The sequence below is a fragment of the Eurosta solidaginis genome, chromosome 4 (genome assembly GCF_040869045.1).
Source record: "Eurosta solidaginis isolate ZX-2024a chromosome 4, ASM4086904v1, whole genome shotgun sequence".
Classification (NCBI taxonomy): domain Eukaryota; kingdom Metazoa; phylum Arthropoda; class Insecta; order Diptera; family Tephritidae; genus Eurosta; species Eurosta solidaginis.
In genome coordinates, this window is record NC_090322.1 from 14,137,016 (window position 1) to 14,153,650 (window position 16,635).

General features: G+C 37.7%; 1 protein-coding gene across 1 annotated transcript in view; it reads left to right on the forward strand.

The window, feature by feature from the left end:
- LOC137249091 (protein tweety) overlaps positions 1–16,635 on the forward strand; it is a 295,423-nt gene that overhangs the window by 255,696 nt on the left and 23,092 nt on the right. The window contains 1 exon segment of the mRNA XM_067780266.1: positions 141–392. Coding sequence (XP_067636367.1) covers positions 141–392 — 252 coding nt within the window.

Below are 16,635 nucleotides of genomic sequence, written 5' to 3' on the forward strand. Positions count from 1 at the left end.
AACTTTTTCAAAGTTTTTGGCATTTTTAATGCTTAATTCCGTTTTCGTTGGCAACAGCTTAAATTTGCAATTTAAAAAGTTATTTATGCTCAAACTCTCTCCACTACTCTTCCTCACACTTTGCACCCACTTTTTTTCAGCTTGGCGAATTATACGAATCCATACGCTGGCCTGTCACCCTCGGCTTCCTGACGCTACTCCTACTGCTCTGTACGATTTTGGTGATTGGTGTAGCACGTCGTTCACGTTGTGCGCTCATCTTTTTCAGCGTATCCGGTTTATTTTGCATTATCATCTGTTGGCTGTTGGCAGGCATTTACCTGGCATCATCAGTGGCGGCGGGTGATTTCTGTATGCGTCCGCATGAGTTTATGTGTCGACAAGTGGGCATGGTAAGTGTGATTACCAAATAAAATAAAACTTTGAAAAAAACTGCATAAACTAAAATAATAAATATAGTATAAAAATAGTTATTTATTATGCGCTCACAATCGCATACAAAAATAAATAACCAAACAAATACCAACTAGTCTTGAAGAATGATTTCCGCAAAAATATTTATAGCGCTATAGTAGCAGAATGGCGTTTTGCGCCTGAAAGTGTGCTAAAATTTTGATGAGCGCTCAAACGGCGCCACTCAATGATGGCTGGCTTGTTGGTTGTATAGTTCCATTCGGCTATTCATAGCACTAAATATTTATGTCTGTATGTACATATGAATGAATGTAAGCATGCGCGTGTGTTCTTAAGACTCACGGGCATGCATGTGGGTGCTTGTGGGATAGTTTATTTGCATCCCAGTATACACATTTTTTGTTACACAACCGAGTTATGCATACTAAATGACCCTAATCGCAAGCTTCAACTTTATTGTGTGACAGTTTCTGCACAGTGTTTTATTGTGGCTGATAAGTCGGAATTTCAACCTGCTTATAGAAAAGTTTTTCAAAAAATTTCCAAAAAAGTAATTAAAAAAAAATTGCTTCTAGTTGAAGAATTATAGTTTCATAAGTCAATGCAAAAATTTCCCTAATGGGAAATTTTTCAAAAGTTCCAAAGACGTTACCATAATTAAAAACTATTTGTCCAGTTGAAGAATGGAAGTTGTCTACGTCAATGCAAAAATTTCCTTCATGGGAAATTTTGCGGAAAGTTCCAAAAATTATTCAAATAATTAAAATAATTTTTTGTCAGTCCGTTTAAAAAATTTGAATGAATAAAGGCTAAAGTTATATAGTTTATGTTAACCACTAAAATTTTAAAGTGTGAAAAATTTCATTCACGGTAAATTTTACAAAGTTTTCATGTTATTCCACATGCAGGTGTTTTTATTAAAAAAGTATAATTTTTGCTCCTTCTAGAAAAAATCGTTCCACAAAAGCATCTCAGCTTGGTTTTTTTGTTCTGATTTTCTTCATTTCCTTGTATCACAAGGACCACTGCTCATTGCACCTGCTAACCAGCAACTTATACTCGTATTGGTACTTCAGTGAATTACTCCCCAGCTTGCTATCAACAGCCTGCTGCTTCGTTTCGTCTACAATGGGTCAGTTGTGAGCGTATAGTCGTTTGTTTGTTTAACTCTCCCTAGTTTACAACATGTTTCTTTGTAGCATGTTGTTTGTCGGTTTTATTTTTATTCAGAAATATTTTATTTTGTTCTAGCACTCCTTTTTGTTTCGGTAAAGTTTTTGCTACACCCATACGAAATCGCGCAACAATGGAGGCAGAATTTGTACAAAATAGTACTTTTTGATGAAAGCGTATATATGCATGTGTATATGAAATAGTAGGAATACTAAATTTGTTCGGTTTATAAGCAAACCCGTTTCAGTGGGCAAGTCTGTAACTTTTAACAAAAATGTTTTACCGAATCCGGTGGCAGCGCGAACCAAGTCCGATTTACATATGTATACTTACTCGCATACATTAATATTTCTATGAATCTCAATTTATTTCTCGCAACTTTCTTCACTTCAACTTGCTATTAGAAAATCAACCAACTACTGCATTAGCAGTAAATAAATGTGGCTTTTATGAGGTCATTTGCTCGTTTTTGGCCTTTAATGCAAAGAACCTGCCCGACATTTGTGGGTACACACCATACGGTAGTATAATTTTCAATACCACAAAAATACTCAGAGGTAATGAAAGCCAAGTCGCGTTCTTGCATACCTAAATATAATAACAGCAACATCCAAAGCATATACGCTATGCTTTTTCAGCAAAGAGTGTGAGTTTGTGGTTTGCAAAAAATGTGGCCTATTTTTAGGCATTCATTTTTATTTGACTATGTTTTTTTAATAGTTGTTGCTGTCGCCTGTTTTTACTGCCACAAAATGCAGTTCAACAACCCTACGTCGACACTTAAACAAAAACAAAAGCAAACACAGTCTAACTTCAAACTAACTAACCCTACAAGTGGTTTCCTGCGAAAAGCCACTCCAAAATAGCGCCTAATAGTATGCTTGCTTAGGTTGGTTAAGTTCCCTGTATTTTTGTGTGCGCTGTAATGATCACTTTGATTATGTGTGCATTATACTAACTACTTTTACCTGCCTTTGTTGTTATTTGCCGCCGTAAAGCAAATATGTATGCTCCTTTCATGCTCCCCACTTTCTCTCTTTCGCACAATCTTTCCATGCTGACTACCCGTTTAAGCAATCGTAAAATTTTACTACTAACTGATAAGTCTCCATTATTGACACATTTAACAGTCTACTAGTGACAAGAAAAAGAAACAGGAAAATTAAGAAAGCATATGAAAGTATAATAAAGCCATGACAACAACAAAGATGTGGATGCAAGTTTCAATTTCAATAGGTAAAAATGCAAAAATAATATTAGAGAAAAGACCAAATTAGTGAGTGAATTAAATTTATTTGGACCTTTAACATTTTTTACAGTAAGCAATTTAAGTTGAAATATCAAGCATTTTGCAGAAAATTTATTTTTGTTTCTCAAATTTAAAAACATTTAAAAAAAATTATAATTTTAAATTTCGAATTTAAAAAATAGAATCGCCTTAAAATTAAAGAGGTTCAATCTGGCAATTTCAACTTCATATTTGAAGTCGTATATACAAACTGTTAACTGTGTGTCTTCCAGGGAAGTTTTCCTTCCCCTTTCACAGTAGTTAAAAATTTAGATCTGACAACTTAGCTCTCGTCAGAGTGTTTTGCAGATTAGTCAGTATTTGCCAATTGGAGCCTTGTCAAACAGTTTGCCTTCTGTAATATATCAACTTATCACATTCACTATTTTATTGAGCATTTCCTCGTCAGCGTGCCAATGTAGCTCAGGGATCATAAGAGGCGTCCCATGGAATTTCTGAGTACAGGATTTTCCAGGCGTATGTTTTTCATATAAGCAAGTTTATCTAGCGGCCACTGGCGGCCACCGTGGTGTGATGGTAGCGTGCTCCGCCTATCAGACCGTATGCCCTGGGTTCAACTCCCGGGCAAAGCAACATCAAAATTTTAGAAATAAGATTTTTCAATTAGAAGAAAATTTTTCTAAGCGGGGTCGCCCCTCGGCAGTGTTTGGCAAGCACTCCGGGTGTATTTCTGCCATGAAAAGCTCTCAGTGAAAACTCATCTGCTTTGCAGATGCCGTTCGGAGTCGGCATAAAACATGTAGGTCCCGTCCGGCCAATTTGTAGGGAAAATCAAGAGGAGCGCGACGCAAATTGGAAGAGAAGCTCGGCCTTAGATCTCTTCGGAGGTTATCGCGCCTTACATTTATTTTTTTTTTAAGTTTATCTAGCAATGTTACTTTGCGTAAGCTGCTAGAGCTTTCAACAAGCGTTTGGTTGCGGCTTTGCTCTTTAAGGGCAATTTCGAAGGTATAGATAGATGATTCATTGAGGATTGCACTACGACCATTCTATTGTGCCCTCATCTCCTTCAAAGCACCTCATCCAAGCCGACTTGCTTGATGAAGCCTAGTAGTTCTCTTGACTTGGGGGATTGAATGTAGGAATGCTCTGGCCAAAGCGAGCCCAAAAACTTAGCCCTACATCTTGAGATTACGTCCCATTCCAAAGGGATATGTTCAGCCATCTCCGTTGATCGATCACAAAATCGGCATGCGTTATTCGATTGTATGCCCAATCTCTGTATATGGCTGTTGAGTTTACTGTTTCCTGTAGTAATAGCTGCTAGGTTATTTTTCGAGAGGCCTATTATTGCCCTATAACGAACTGTACTTTAACCACCTAACAGTAACATACATTGACTCAAACCTGGAGCAGTGCGCCAGTGCTCTTATCTTTTTTTGCAAAGGTATGCGAATACCAAGATACTATCGAACGTCAAACCGAAAATTTAAGGGTATCTAGTTTAGGAGAAAGTTTCGATACGTCGAAATTAAACAAAACTTCGGCGATTATAAGTGTTTTCCCGACTGGCTAAGGAAGTTATGATTATCCTTTATCGGATGGTTTCTCAAGCTTTACTAACCTGTTTCCATTTTTAATGAAGGGCAGAGGACGGTGGTTAAAAATTTACGCTAGCTAACAGAGTTCCTCATCGCCAAGATCTTTTTACGTTGGTAGTTGGGCGCCTGTGTCCACAGTTTTGGAGTCTTTTCGACACACATTGTATTCATTTATGTCTGACAACTCATCATCTGACCTTCTCTACCGAAGAAAGCATCACAAATTGTCGGTAGAAAGCGATTAAATACCCTTTCAAATCCAGTATAACTTTAACGCCAAAATATGTATATTTTTTGTAATTGTAGTTTTAAGGATTTGAGAAGGACTTCGCAGTGACCCAAACAGTCGTCTTATGTTGATCAACCAGTTGTAGATCCTTTTTTAAGGTCGTATTGGATCGTTCTCTAACGCTATGATTGCAGCTGCAGCGGTGACATTTGAGGATATTTCTATTTATCAGCTGATATGGGCGAGTCGTAACCGTAAATCTCGTAAATCTCTTCGGCTTCGATATAATGAATGTTCGTGTTCTGATGTAATGAATCTCGACTGCACGATCAATTCAGAGAAGTATTAGGTGGTCAGCTACTAGTGAAGGCATGGCCGTCAGTCAGCGCAGTCATTTAGCTCTGCGCTGCCGTACAGGGTATCAGGCGAGCTGTAGGAGCTTCACACCACTCGTGGTGGGGTGCCTTTATTCATTATACAAATACATTGCATCGTTGTGCTTTTTTCAGTACCATCGGCTAGCCAAAGGTCTAAAAAATAACAAATGAGCAATCGCACCGAATAAAAATGACCACAGCATACCGTATGATAGTCGTAGTAAAAGAAAATAATCTTACGAGTACGAGAAGCGTGCGAGTCGTATGAGGTTCTCCCATAAAAAACATTTGTACGGCACACCAGCGTTAGCTATCTGACGTTTTTTTCGACTACAATACGATGACAAGCCGTGTAACCTGCGGTATGCCTTAAAGTTCACATAACAAAACGACCGTAAATATTTAAATTAAAAAACCCAAATTCTGAAATTTAATGCAGACTACAAAGCGCAAATTCCAGGCGCATTATTATGTAGCTCGATTCGAAAGGAAATGCGATTCGAAAACTGTCAAATTACAAACATTTTCCTTTAGCGTACTAGCTTCTAAAACGCATAAAACAAGTATGCAAATAAACAAAAGCGAACGCCAAACACCACGATTGCTCCAATTTTTAAAACAAACAAAATTCAACACAATGTCAACCAGCTGAGACCCGCTGAAGCTGCTCGATGGCAAGCAAGTGATAGCAAGGAGATAAAGGACGACAGTGCGACTAAAATGACTGCGCACGATGCCCACGACGTCCGTTGGCGTTAATTAGAACAATGACAAAGCTTGGCAGTTGGGACACCAATGCAGGGGCGGAAACTGTTAATCCTTTTATAATATAATTCCTTGCAAAACTATTAATTTTGGACTTTTAATATATTTGGGTCAAGATAAAAATTATTTTCGGATTGTTATTACCTGAGTCCGATAGAACTAGTTAAACTCGGAACAATTTTTTTATTTCCGATAAGCCATTTCTTTGTTATCAAGCCGCACTTTTATTTTGGCCTTAAAAAATTAAAGTCCGTATTTAACTTTTATTTCCGAACTTTTATTATTAAAAGTCCGAGTTTAACTAGTTCAATTGGATTTAAAAAATTAAAATATAGATTTTACTTTTATATGTGGACTTTTATGGAAAATGTTCGTAAAATAAAAAGGATGCAGGATTCGACATGATATTGCTATAGGGAGACCTAGGAACTCAAACATTTTCAGCTAGGACAATTTTTGACCAGGACTTTTTCCACTCCGAAAACAAAAATAATAATTATTTTCCGTCCCTGCACCAATGTTATTTTTTTTAATGATTTTTTTTTAACCTATAAGACTTTGTGTAGCTGTGCGTGTGTGTACGCGCAATTTCAATTGATGAGCTCAAAGGAAGAACGAGTGCGCTGCATGCATACGATATTAAAAATGTATATCAAAGTTTGTATGTCACTTGAGGCGTATGTGTGAGTGTACATGCACCAACACTAGCTACGATATGAGAGCTAAACCACAAGCTTACGTATACATACACATGCATACACACAAGCACTTTCACTGACAAATAGCTGTGTTAAGCAACTAACTATCCCAAAACAAAAACAAAAAAAAAAAACAAAAAAAGCAGAATATACTTTGTATGGAAGACTAGAAAAAGTAGTGTCAAGTTTATTTACATATGCACTTATCTACATGTGTATATACATGTATATGTGTGCTTAACTCATATTTTTTTCTATGTGAGATATGACATTTAGCGCAAAATCGCGAGTTCCCCTTGACATCATTTCATATACAAGCAAGCGCTTTTTCAATGCAATGGCATTTGCGCCTATAAGTAGGTAATGGTTATAAGCGTTTAACGTGAAACAGATAGTATCTTGTTTTTATAAACTTTATTGGCTGTTGTGCGTGCATGTATTTAAAAAGTGAAATAAAAATATTTTTCTTATACTGTTTTCACACAGAAACTTAATGATCTCATTTCACCTTCTAATGAAGTCGTAAATTTTTTGCTTTCACACAGAAGTAACTGCTCGATTAGTATGAAGGATGAAATGTTAAGCGAATAAAATGTCAATGCGATATGACAGACAATCATGGCGGAACGATACAAGGTGGCAGCATGGTGACATACCTACAAACAAAAAAAATTCCATGTACTTGTAAATTCGATGGACAAATGTCAAAATCGTACTGCGCCGGTAGTTGATGTAAATAAATCAAATAAAAAAGGTTATAATCAGCTGTTCGATGCGGCCACCTTGTATCGTTCCGCCATGCAGACAATGACATTTACTTTGACAAATGACATTTTTAAGCACTGAACGCACCAAAAACTAAGAAGCGGAACGCGGCCAACAGAGTAGCATTGTGCTTTTGACTTCATTAGGCATTCGATTAGCTACTAATGAAATAATTATAGATTCGAATTTTGTAGGGAAGATTGAGCTCAATAAGCGTCTTAATGTAGAAAACTGCTTTTATTATTCAATAAGCCGTCTGTGTGAAAATAGTATTACAATTCAGCTCAATAAATGTTTCGTTGGAAAGTTCAAACAAAAGCATATGAATTTAAGTAAATAACGAAAGATAAAAAGTGAAATGAAATATTTTCGATTGAACTGGAATCCAACTGTAAGAAAATTAAAACTATGTAAATCGCGCGTGACAATTAAAAAAAATATTTCAAATGAAATTTATATAATTTTTTTACCAAATATATGTTCACGCAACATTTAAGCACCAGTGTTTTTGTTGTTTTTCTATTGGTTTTTGTTTTTTTTATTACGTTATTGTTATGTGGTTTCTTATGGCGTTCCCTCTGTTGCAAATAACTTAACAACAAATTTTTTCGTAAATATAAGAAAAAAATATTCACAACTTCCCGCTTGGCCAATTGAACACTACTCGGAGCTTGATCATTTGACCTCGCATCACCAGTGTCAATTTGATATTTTACTACTTTAGTACTGCCTGGTTTGGGAACATCCTGGTTGTTGTTGTTGTTGTAGCGATAAGGACATTTCCCGAAGACTTTGGGGAGTGTTACGATGTTGACTGTCCTTTGCAGGATGCAAATCGGTATGTTCCGGTAACAAGCACCATAAAGGTGCTAGCGCGACCATCGCGGGAACGGTTTGGTATGACCACATGCAACCTTCTAGACCATACAGCCCTCTCACCCTCCAGATCCATCAGGAGTTCGGGGTTTGGCCACGGGTAGGGGAGGCTGGAAATTGGATTGGAGAAGCAATATATTGCGCTGGCAATCCCTTGAGAGGATTGCGCTACACATCCCCTTGAATCAAATTGGTATTTTAGTCGCCTCTTACGACAGGCATACCCCCCTCCCCCCAACGGGTTAGGGGGTCAGAATATACCCGCGGTAGGTGTCTTCGGCAGTGACCGTACGCAATCTTGCGCCGTGCAATGGTCTTATTCTTAATGTTCGCTCGTACCTACACTCCGTAAACGTTTATTTCCATTCACATATTTCCGAAAGTATAATTGCTAGACCTTTTTTCAATTTGCTAGGCAATGATTGCGGGAGCCAGCTGTCATCCTTTGCGGCTGTCTCGCATTAGTTTAACGATTGAGTCGGTCAGAAGATTTGCTTATCTCATTCAGCTCTGCGTTTATGACCACCCACATTAATGGAACTACAAGGGGTGGGTAATGCGATAACGTGCAATGTGACCTGGATTTCCACACTTAAAGCAATTGACGGTGTCAACGTTTTTCTGTTGCGTTTCTTTCACTGCTTACAAAATTGTATCTACCCAGTCTGGCATTTCCACTTCCGTGCGATGAGCTTTTTATGCTGGCCTATCCAAAAGTGAGGCTGCTTCTTGAGTCAGTGCATGGGCTGCCGTTCCAGCAAATATTGACTTTGGGTTTGCGTATGTAGCTCGATTCCTTTCGACGTCCTATATTCCATTTATAAAGCTCTGAATTTGTGCCCACTTATTATATTCCACGGATGCGTCCGCATTCGGCAAATGAGTCAACCTTTTGACATCCAACGTAAACTCCTGCAAAGTCTTATTAGCTGTTTTGTTAGCGGTTTTTCAACTCTACTTGGTATATCTGCTTTCTGTGCTCGCTTCCGTAACGTCGTAAGACGCCATCAATGCTTCAACTTTTTCTTTTGCATCTCAATTGTTCGCTGCTGACGTCTTTTTAAATTGGAGCTCAAATTGGAGTTTAAATACCTGCATTGAACAGAGCCAACAAACGTTTAGGACTTTACTTACAGATAAGATGTTGAAGTTATTGGACCGTTCAATTGTAACTCCTCGATCTGATCTTTCAAAGCATCAGCCTCAGCCTCCATTTTATCTTGTTGAAAGCTTCCTGAAACTGTTATTAGTTTCTCTTCCATAGTTGTGCTGAAATTTGTGCCAACATTTCGGATATATATACGTCCCTCCTGTGCTTTCAGTTAAGATGCCATATATATCCTCTGTTATTCCAGTTGTGTTTCCATTTTGGATGTTATTCGTATGAACATTTCTGAAATACGTGTCTTCTGCAATACCAGTTGAGATGCCATTTGCGTTGACATTTGCTTCAGTTACTAATAATATCGCATATGTGTCCACAATTGCCGCTGGATTCTGAGTCTATATCTTCTCCTCTTTCACATCCGGATGAAGAGTGTGTTCCTGATTGCACGGCTTCGCATGGTTTAGATTGTAGTTTGGGTGTATTACCGGTAATTTGTAATCCACGAGCTTCCAACTCCTTTTTGAGTTGATGTATCTTCAATTCACTCAACTTGCCCATGCCCTTGTTGTCCTCTGGAACTCACGAATTTAATCAACAATTCCTCTTCTGACACCAATTGTGGCGTATCTTAAGGACTCGCGTTTGTCCCCTGCCCTATGTTATTTTGTTTGAGTCACAACTGGCTACTAAAACACTCAAATGTTTTGTATGATCTTTATTTACAGCACTACTATGGTGGCAGAACTACACAATATAATGGATTCGCGTAATTTACCTTTAACATGTTAAAATCAAACTGATTGATTATTCCGTTGATTGCGCTTTTGCTATTATTTTTACATTCTAATCTTGTTTAATATTCAATTTAAAAAAATATTTCCAATGTTTTTTTTTGCGTTAAACAGTTGTAATGAGAACTATTTTTTTTATTTTTTTTGTAATTTTTTATTTCAAGATTAAAACTAGTATCTCACATCTCAAAATGATAGCAAAACTTTTCTCACGATATTCAGAATTTATTAAAAAAAATTCCAAAAATTGTTAATTTTAAAATTTTCGATGTTCGTGCAATTACAAAATATGAATGAAAAGGTGCGCCTAAAAGTGCACTTGAATTCGCAAAATTCAAATGCAATAGAAAACATGTGTGTGCTTCACAGGCAATTACCTATACATGAATAGCCAACACACACAATCATACATATGTACATATTAGAGATATACGCCGCCGATTAGGGTCGTTTTTCGCACGCCGCCGCCGAATGTCAAAAATATCGGCGCGGCGGCGGCGGCGTCCGATGCGTTACTATATTTTCTACTTGCTTAAGACTGTTTAGGCCATTTATTGTTCATGTCGAAAATTGGTCGGATATGGTCGAAAGTGGCATCAACGGATGCGCATCACTGCCAGTTATAAGAAACTAATTGCGAAATTTAACTCTTCCTAACTGTTCAAAAGTTATTTAAAAAAACAGGCGCTTTCGATGTCAGCTTAACACGGACTTTGCATCACCCAAGTTATTAAAACAAAACACTAAAAGAAAAGTTATATAATAAATTTATATGCTCACTTTACATTTTTTTTTTTTTTTTTTTTTTCAAAAAATTAATAATGAACAATGAATTCATATAAAATGACCCAAGGCGAAGATGTTTTCAAATTGTCCTCAAGTTGTTAAAAAAGGCAAATTAACCAAAAAAGGTGCCGATTACAAAAAAAATTATATTGCGATTGGCTGAAAGAATAAGCGAAATCAATGACGCAAAATCCTTTAGTAGGTTCTAGGGGCATACACACCCCTTTGAAATGATTCTTACCTCATACTTAAGTTGAGGATATATGTACGTATAAGGGTTTGAAAAATCACTTGGGCTTACATTCAAACATCTGTTGTCTATTTGCGAAACTATACAATAGGGTCTGAAATGTTAATTTTGATTTTCACACTTAATCCTTCAACACCCAAGTCTCCCGCTTTGACATTTCCTAAAGTTGGCGGCCATATCCAAAACTAGTCCCTTGGGGTGAATCATATTGATTATAGCCTATCAACGAAGTTTAAATATCACCAACATGTTACGGTTCCTTTTACAAATGTGGATACGTAGGCACATATATTTACCAGGTGAGACTTTGTCCTTCGCAAGAACACTCAAAGTGGTGAAGTAAAAGCTTTCCCAAGACAGTCGAACTAAGGACCGTGTATGCTACTACCCTAACGTAGTGGACAGTCGAACTAGTCTGAAAACTGAAGCTACGCGGTCATCCATACTGAGCTCTCTATCATAAGGCCGGAAAACAGAAGTTAAAATCTTTCAACTTAAAATTTGACTTTCATTCTAAAATATCGTTTTGATTTAACGAAGACTTTTGAACTCAATGTTGCGAACACAAACGTCTGCAAACTTTGGTCTACATTTAAAAAAATTTTATACAAGGTCCTTGTAAAATTTTAATTACGTAGATGCGCCGAAGATTATACATTACGCATTAACATCCACTTAGACTGCTTATGATTTCGAGGGCGGCAACTTTGGCCGAATAGTCACTCCCTAACGTTTCAAGGTGTTTCTCAGGTGTAGCTCGGCAGCATAGCGCGACAAAAGCATCCGTTGGAAAGTCTTCGGAGCTACACCTAGAGCTTATAGGAAAGTGACGTCAACGAAGGTATGAGTTCGAAGTCGCAGTCCTATAGCTTCTGTGCTGGCATATGGTGTGAGGGTCAGGAGGCGTGGTAGAGACTGGTGGTCGGGATTGCTACTGTTCGCACATCGGGAATAGCTCTCAAAAACAGCGGAAACAACTGGAGGCGCCCTGTGCCACGAGAATCATGAGTATTAAAAGACCATTAATAGCAACCGTAAGTCGCCTTTGTGCGTGGCCGCCAAGGAGCCACAGATGATTTAAAGGAATTGTGTTCGCGACGATTATTAGGAGTTAACCCTAGGTGAAACTACGCTTTGCACGAGATATACAGACAAAAGTGTGACCATTTTATGTATCTCTATTTCTTTTCAGCAGACGCAGCAGTACCAGTTCCAAAGACCGGGGTTAGGTTCGAAGCCTCTCTGGAGTAAGCGAACGAGGGACAGTCCCTCAGCAAGGAGCTACTACTGAAAATTTTTGAACGGTCTGCGAGATCTTGCGGCAAAAACCCCGGATCTTTCCGAAATGGTCAACACGTTGATTTCCTTAAATACATACAAACAAAACCTTTCCTAAATATTATTTTTTTAAATAGAAAAATCAAGCTTTTTAAAGTAAGAACACCGCCGTACATCGGCGCGCCGCACACGCCGCCGCCGCCGGTATATAATAGCGCTACGCCACCGCCGCTGATAAAGTGATCGGCGTAAACCTCTAGTACATATAGCGGTATTTACTTTTATGCATATTTGCTTGGCCCCAATTGGGTTTATCAGAGCGCATTGCACCCAAAATTGAATTGTACACGAATGAATATGAATGCGCACAACAAAATCCGAATTGGCACAATTGGCTGTGCAATGCCAACGTCAATAGCATACAGGTTAACATACACACAAACACATATGTACATACACAAACAAACAATTGCATGAAAACGTTGCGCAAATATAGAAAAGAGGGAAAAAATAAATAAAAAATTATTATTTGAATATAAAATGGTATTTGCACGCGATACGACGAATGGAAGGAAAATCCTTTTTAGAACGATGTTTCACGCACACACATACACATTAACATGCATACAAGCATATATGTACATAAACCGACAGATTTGTTTTTATGCTTATTTGAGTGTATCGCATTTTTTATCTTTCTAATTTCATACAATTCTAAAGAGCGCTTAGACAGGGCACACTAACACATGCATACGTATTTTATATTTATATATTTTCTATTTGCCCACAAATGCGCCACTTAGCGCAATACAAAAAACTGGCGGATATGCGTTTATTTAAATATTTATTTAATTTTTTATTTTAGCATTTTATTTAAATTGTTGAATATTTATTTTTGTTTGTTTAGTCATTTCAGCAAATAGCAGTAACAATGCGCTTTATCATTTTACAATCGCGTAGAAAATATTGAGCTATTTTTGTTGTGCATTTACATACTTTTTACACAGACTTTTTTTTTTAGTTTTATCTACAATATTTTTATGCAATTGTTTAGCTGTAAAAACATGATTAAGCAATTTTGTATAATTTTTTTGCACAAGTGACAACACTTACACATTTTCAACAAGAGATGTTTCCTATCACCTTGTTATAAAACCAAAGGAAAGTGGCAAATTTTAATAGCATAATTCCTGCCTCGAGATCTGCCAAATATGCTGCTCCTAGTAGCTGACGCCATGACCTCGCGAACGCAGGACATGAACAGAGAAGGTGCTCAACTGTTCTCTCTACATCTGCGTTTTCTGACAATGCCTAACTCAATAGGCATGTAACGCCAGAAGGTAGTGTCCATTTAGTATGCCCATCGGGAGCCTTAAGTCTAGTCTCTTTAGAGATACGAGCAACTTTGCGAGTCTAGCGTCGTAGGATTTGCACATGATCTTAGAAATTTTGCAGCCCCGCACTTCTATTCACGCCTTTCCTGCTTGGTCGTGCATGTGCAATTATCGCTTTCTTTTTGTCTCGCCCAAATTGATTGGGACGCCTACCATCGATTCATCGAGTGCTGCACTTTCCTTTGCCAACTCATGGGCCTTTTGCGTTAACTTGTATACCTTAATGAACGGAAGCCCAGTTTAGATGTATGGTCCGGCCTCAGCGAAGTCTCTCCAATACTTCTTTACATTCTGGGACATTCTGAAATGAGATTATTGCTTTGATGACCGCCTGACAAAAGGAATATATAGTGACGCCGCCTTGACCACGCTGCCTCTAGAATTTCTGCTGCTTTCTTCACTGCTAAAATTTTCGCCTGAAAGACACTGCAGTGATCAGGCAGTCTGTAGGCTCTACATATTTCTGAATCGGCAGAGTAAACAGCGGACCTGACCTTTTCATTCGGTATAGATGTGTATAGTACGTTCTGACATTTTCCCACCTTCCGACACTATTGTGGCCCCAGGATCTCCTTCGAAGCACAGGCACGTGACCATCTAGTCCGTTCGCCCAATATTTAAGGACGCTATACTGCTATGGCCATACGGCCTGCACTCAAGCTGCCCCGAGGCCTCAAGCCTTGCTGCAGTTGCTACCGCTATATTTTGGGCCATTAGGTTTGCAGGCTGTTAAACAAAATGTCTGCTTAACTGATAGCCAAACCGTTTCATTTTTTATTTCTTTGTAAACGAGTTAACGGAATATAAGTAGCAGATATTAATATAATAAGCAGATTCCTAATTGCAATAATATATAGATGGCAACCCTTATTATGCATTTTAATTTCTATACAACGCTCCTTATGAATTCCCTTAACCCAGCAACACTTTCTTTGAAAAATCGCTTTTTTTAAAATACTACTCTGCAGTGAATCGCACTAGCTGCGAACTAGCGCACAACTATAACATTAAGAGGCGGTACTATGATTACTTCTGTCGCCTCCTCCTGGTTTGAAGCGTCAAGGGGGCGCCTTTGCAGACCTTTTGAACGCTTTCTTAACTGGTTTAGTCGCAGGTGGTACTGAAATAGTCTCGCAGCCTTCGGTTAGTTAATTTGAACGGATAAAGGTCAGCCTTCAGCGCTCTTGGTAGAAGTGTGGCAAATAAATGTTCAGCTCTGCATTCGATTAACACCAGTCCGTAAGTAGTCATTAAAGCTCTAGTGCGAAACTGTCGCCTTGCGTGAGTGTCTCACATATTCGCTGCAGGGTAGCTATTGCCAGCCCCTGACGCCTTTCTGTCGCAGATAAACTTATTTCATACCTCAGCCTCAATTTGAACAATACATTTCATTTATTAACACTTATAATATTGTCCTTTCTCATAAACTCTCCACTACCCTTGCTCTCCAATTTATCTCCCACTTCTCTTTATAAATTTTCATTTCTTTATTCATATCCATCTCTCCCTCAAGCCCTCCCCCACCCTATTTATCTGTACTTCTTTCCAATTAAATCAGTGTATTAAGTTTTCATATTTGGAAATTTGTATGTAAATATAATTTTAAAGGCTTTATAAGCCTTTCGTGGTTTTTATGTGTAAGGGGGTTAGTCTTTATATACGTTCTTCTCAAAAGAACTGAATGTACACCAAAGTCATTGTAACGTTCTTTACTATTTTCCAGCGTCAAACTAAAGGGTTCAGCTTTGCAAAATTTGTAAACAAAATTATGCCTAGCTTTAGAGTATGAAATTTCTTGGCATTCAAATAATAATAAAAATTGCATTTAAACGTAATATTAAATGCTTTAAATTTAAATGTGTCATACCTATTCTGTGAATTTTCTACTCGCATGTCATAACTGCGCCCAAAATTATTTAATGCATGCAAGTCATACAAGCTACAGCGTTACACTGAAGGTGTTGGCGAATTGCCAACCTTGAACTAGCGTTGCCAAGAAAAACAACTATTTATTTGTTTGTAACAATTTTCCACAACATTTTCGGTTCGTTTTTTGAATTTTTTTTTATCTTTTATAAACTTTTTTTCAATTGTTTATTTTTTTTTAACTTAGCAGGCTTATGCTATTTCAGCGGTCACGAATTCTTAAGATTCAAAAGTACAAATAAGCGGTCGACGGTCTGCCATGGAATTTCTCTCACACACACACAGGTTTATTTCTTTGTTTGAATGTAGCATGTGGGTATATTTACAACTTCGTGGCAAGACATTGTTTGTTTGTATACAAGCGCTAAACTTTATGGTGTAAACTTGGCAACCATGCTGCTCTTTACAAGCTTGTAAAACTTAGCGCTGTTCTAAAAAAGGACAATTGAAAACGTGAAAGCCGCCTTAGTAGGTGGTGGAGGCGCGAGTAAAAGAAGTAAAATAATAATAATTTAAAAAGTCGAAAGTCTCTTTTATTTTTGCAACAGACAAAACTATACTTGCACATTACTTTGAATATTGCTTTAGAAATTTTTGTTTGGCGCGCCGCAAAGTATGCCTTGCAAATTTAATGGTGAGGTTTAATTCTGCTTTTAGGCGCATTTTTAGTACTTTCGAGTGCCAGGAGTGGAAAGTTTTGAAGTTTGTTTGGTTTTTGGAGCAAAGAGAGATAAGAAGGCTTGAAAAGGTGCTGCAGCAGCAAAGGATAAAGATTCGCTATAACAACTAACTCACATTTTTTTACATTTCTGTCACTTTTCGACAAACGGAAAATTGTGTGCAAAGTTTTTGAGTTAACTATTTTGTAATGTTTAATATTCGTAAGAAATTGGCGAATTTGACAGCCAAAGGTCGGATAGTGAGATTGAGGCGTATAACGATTAGGCTCAAATCG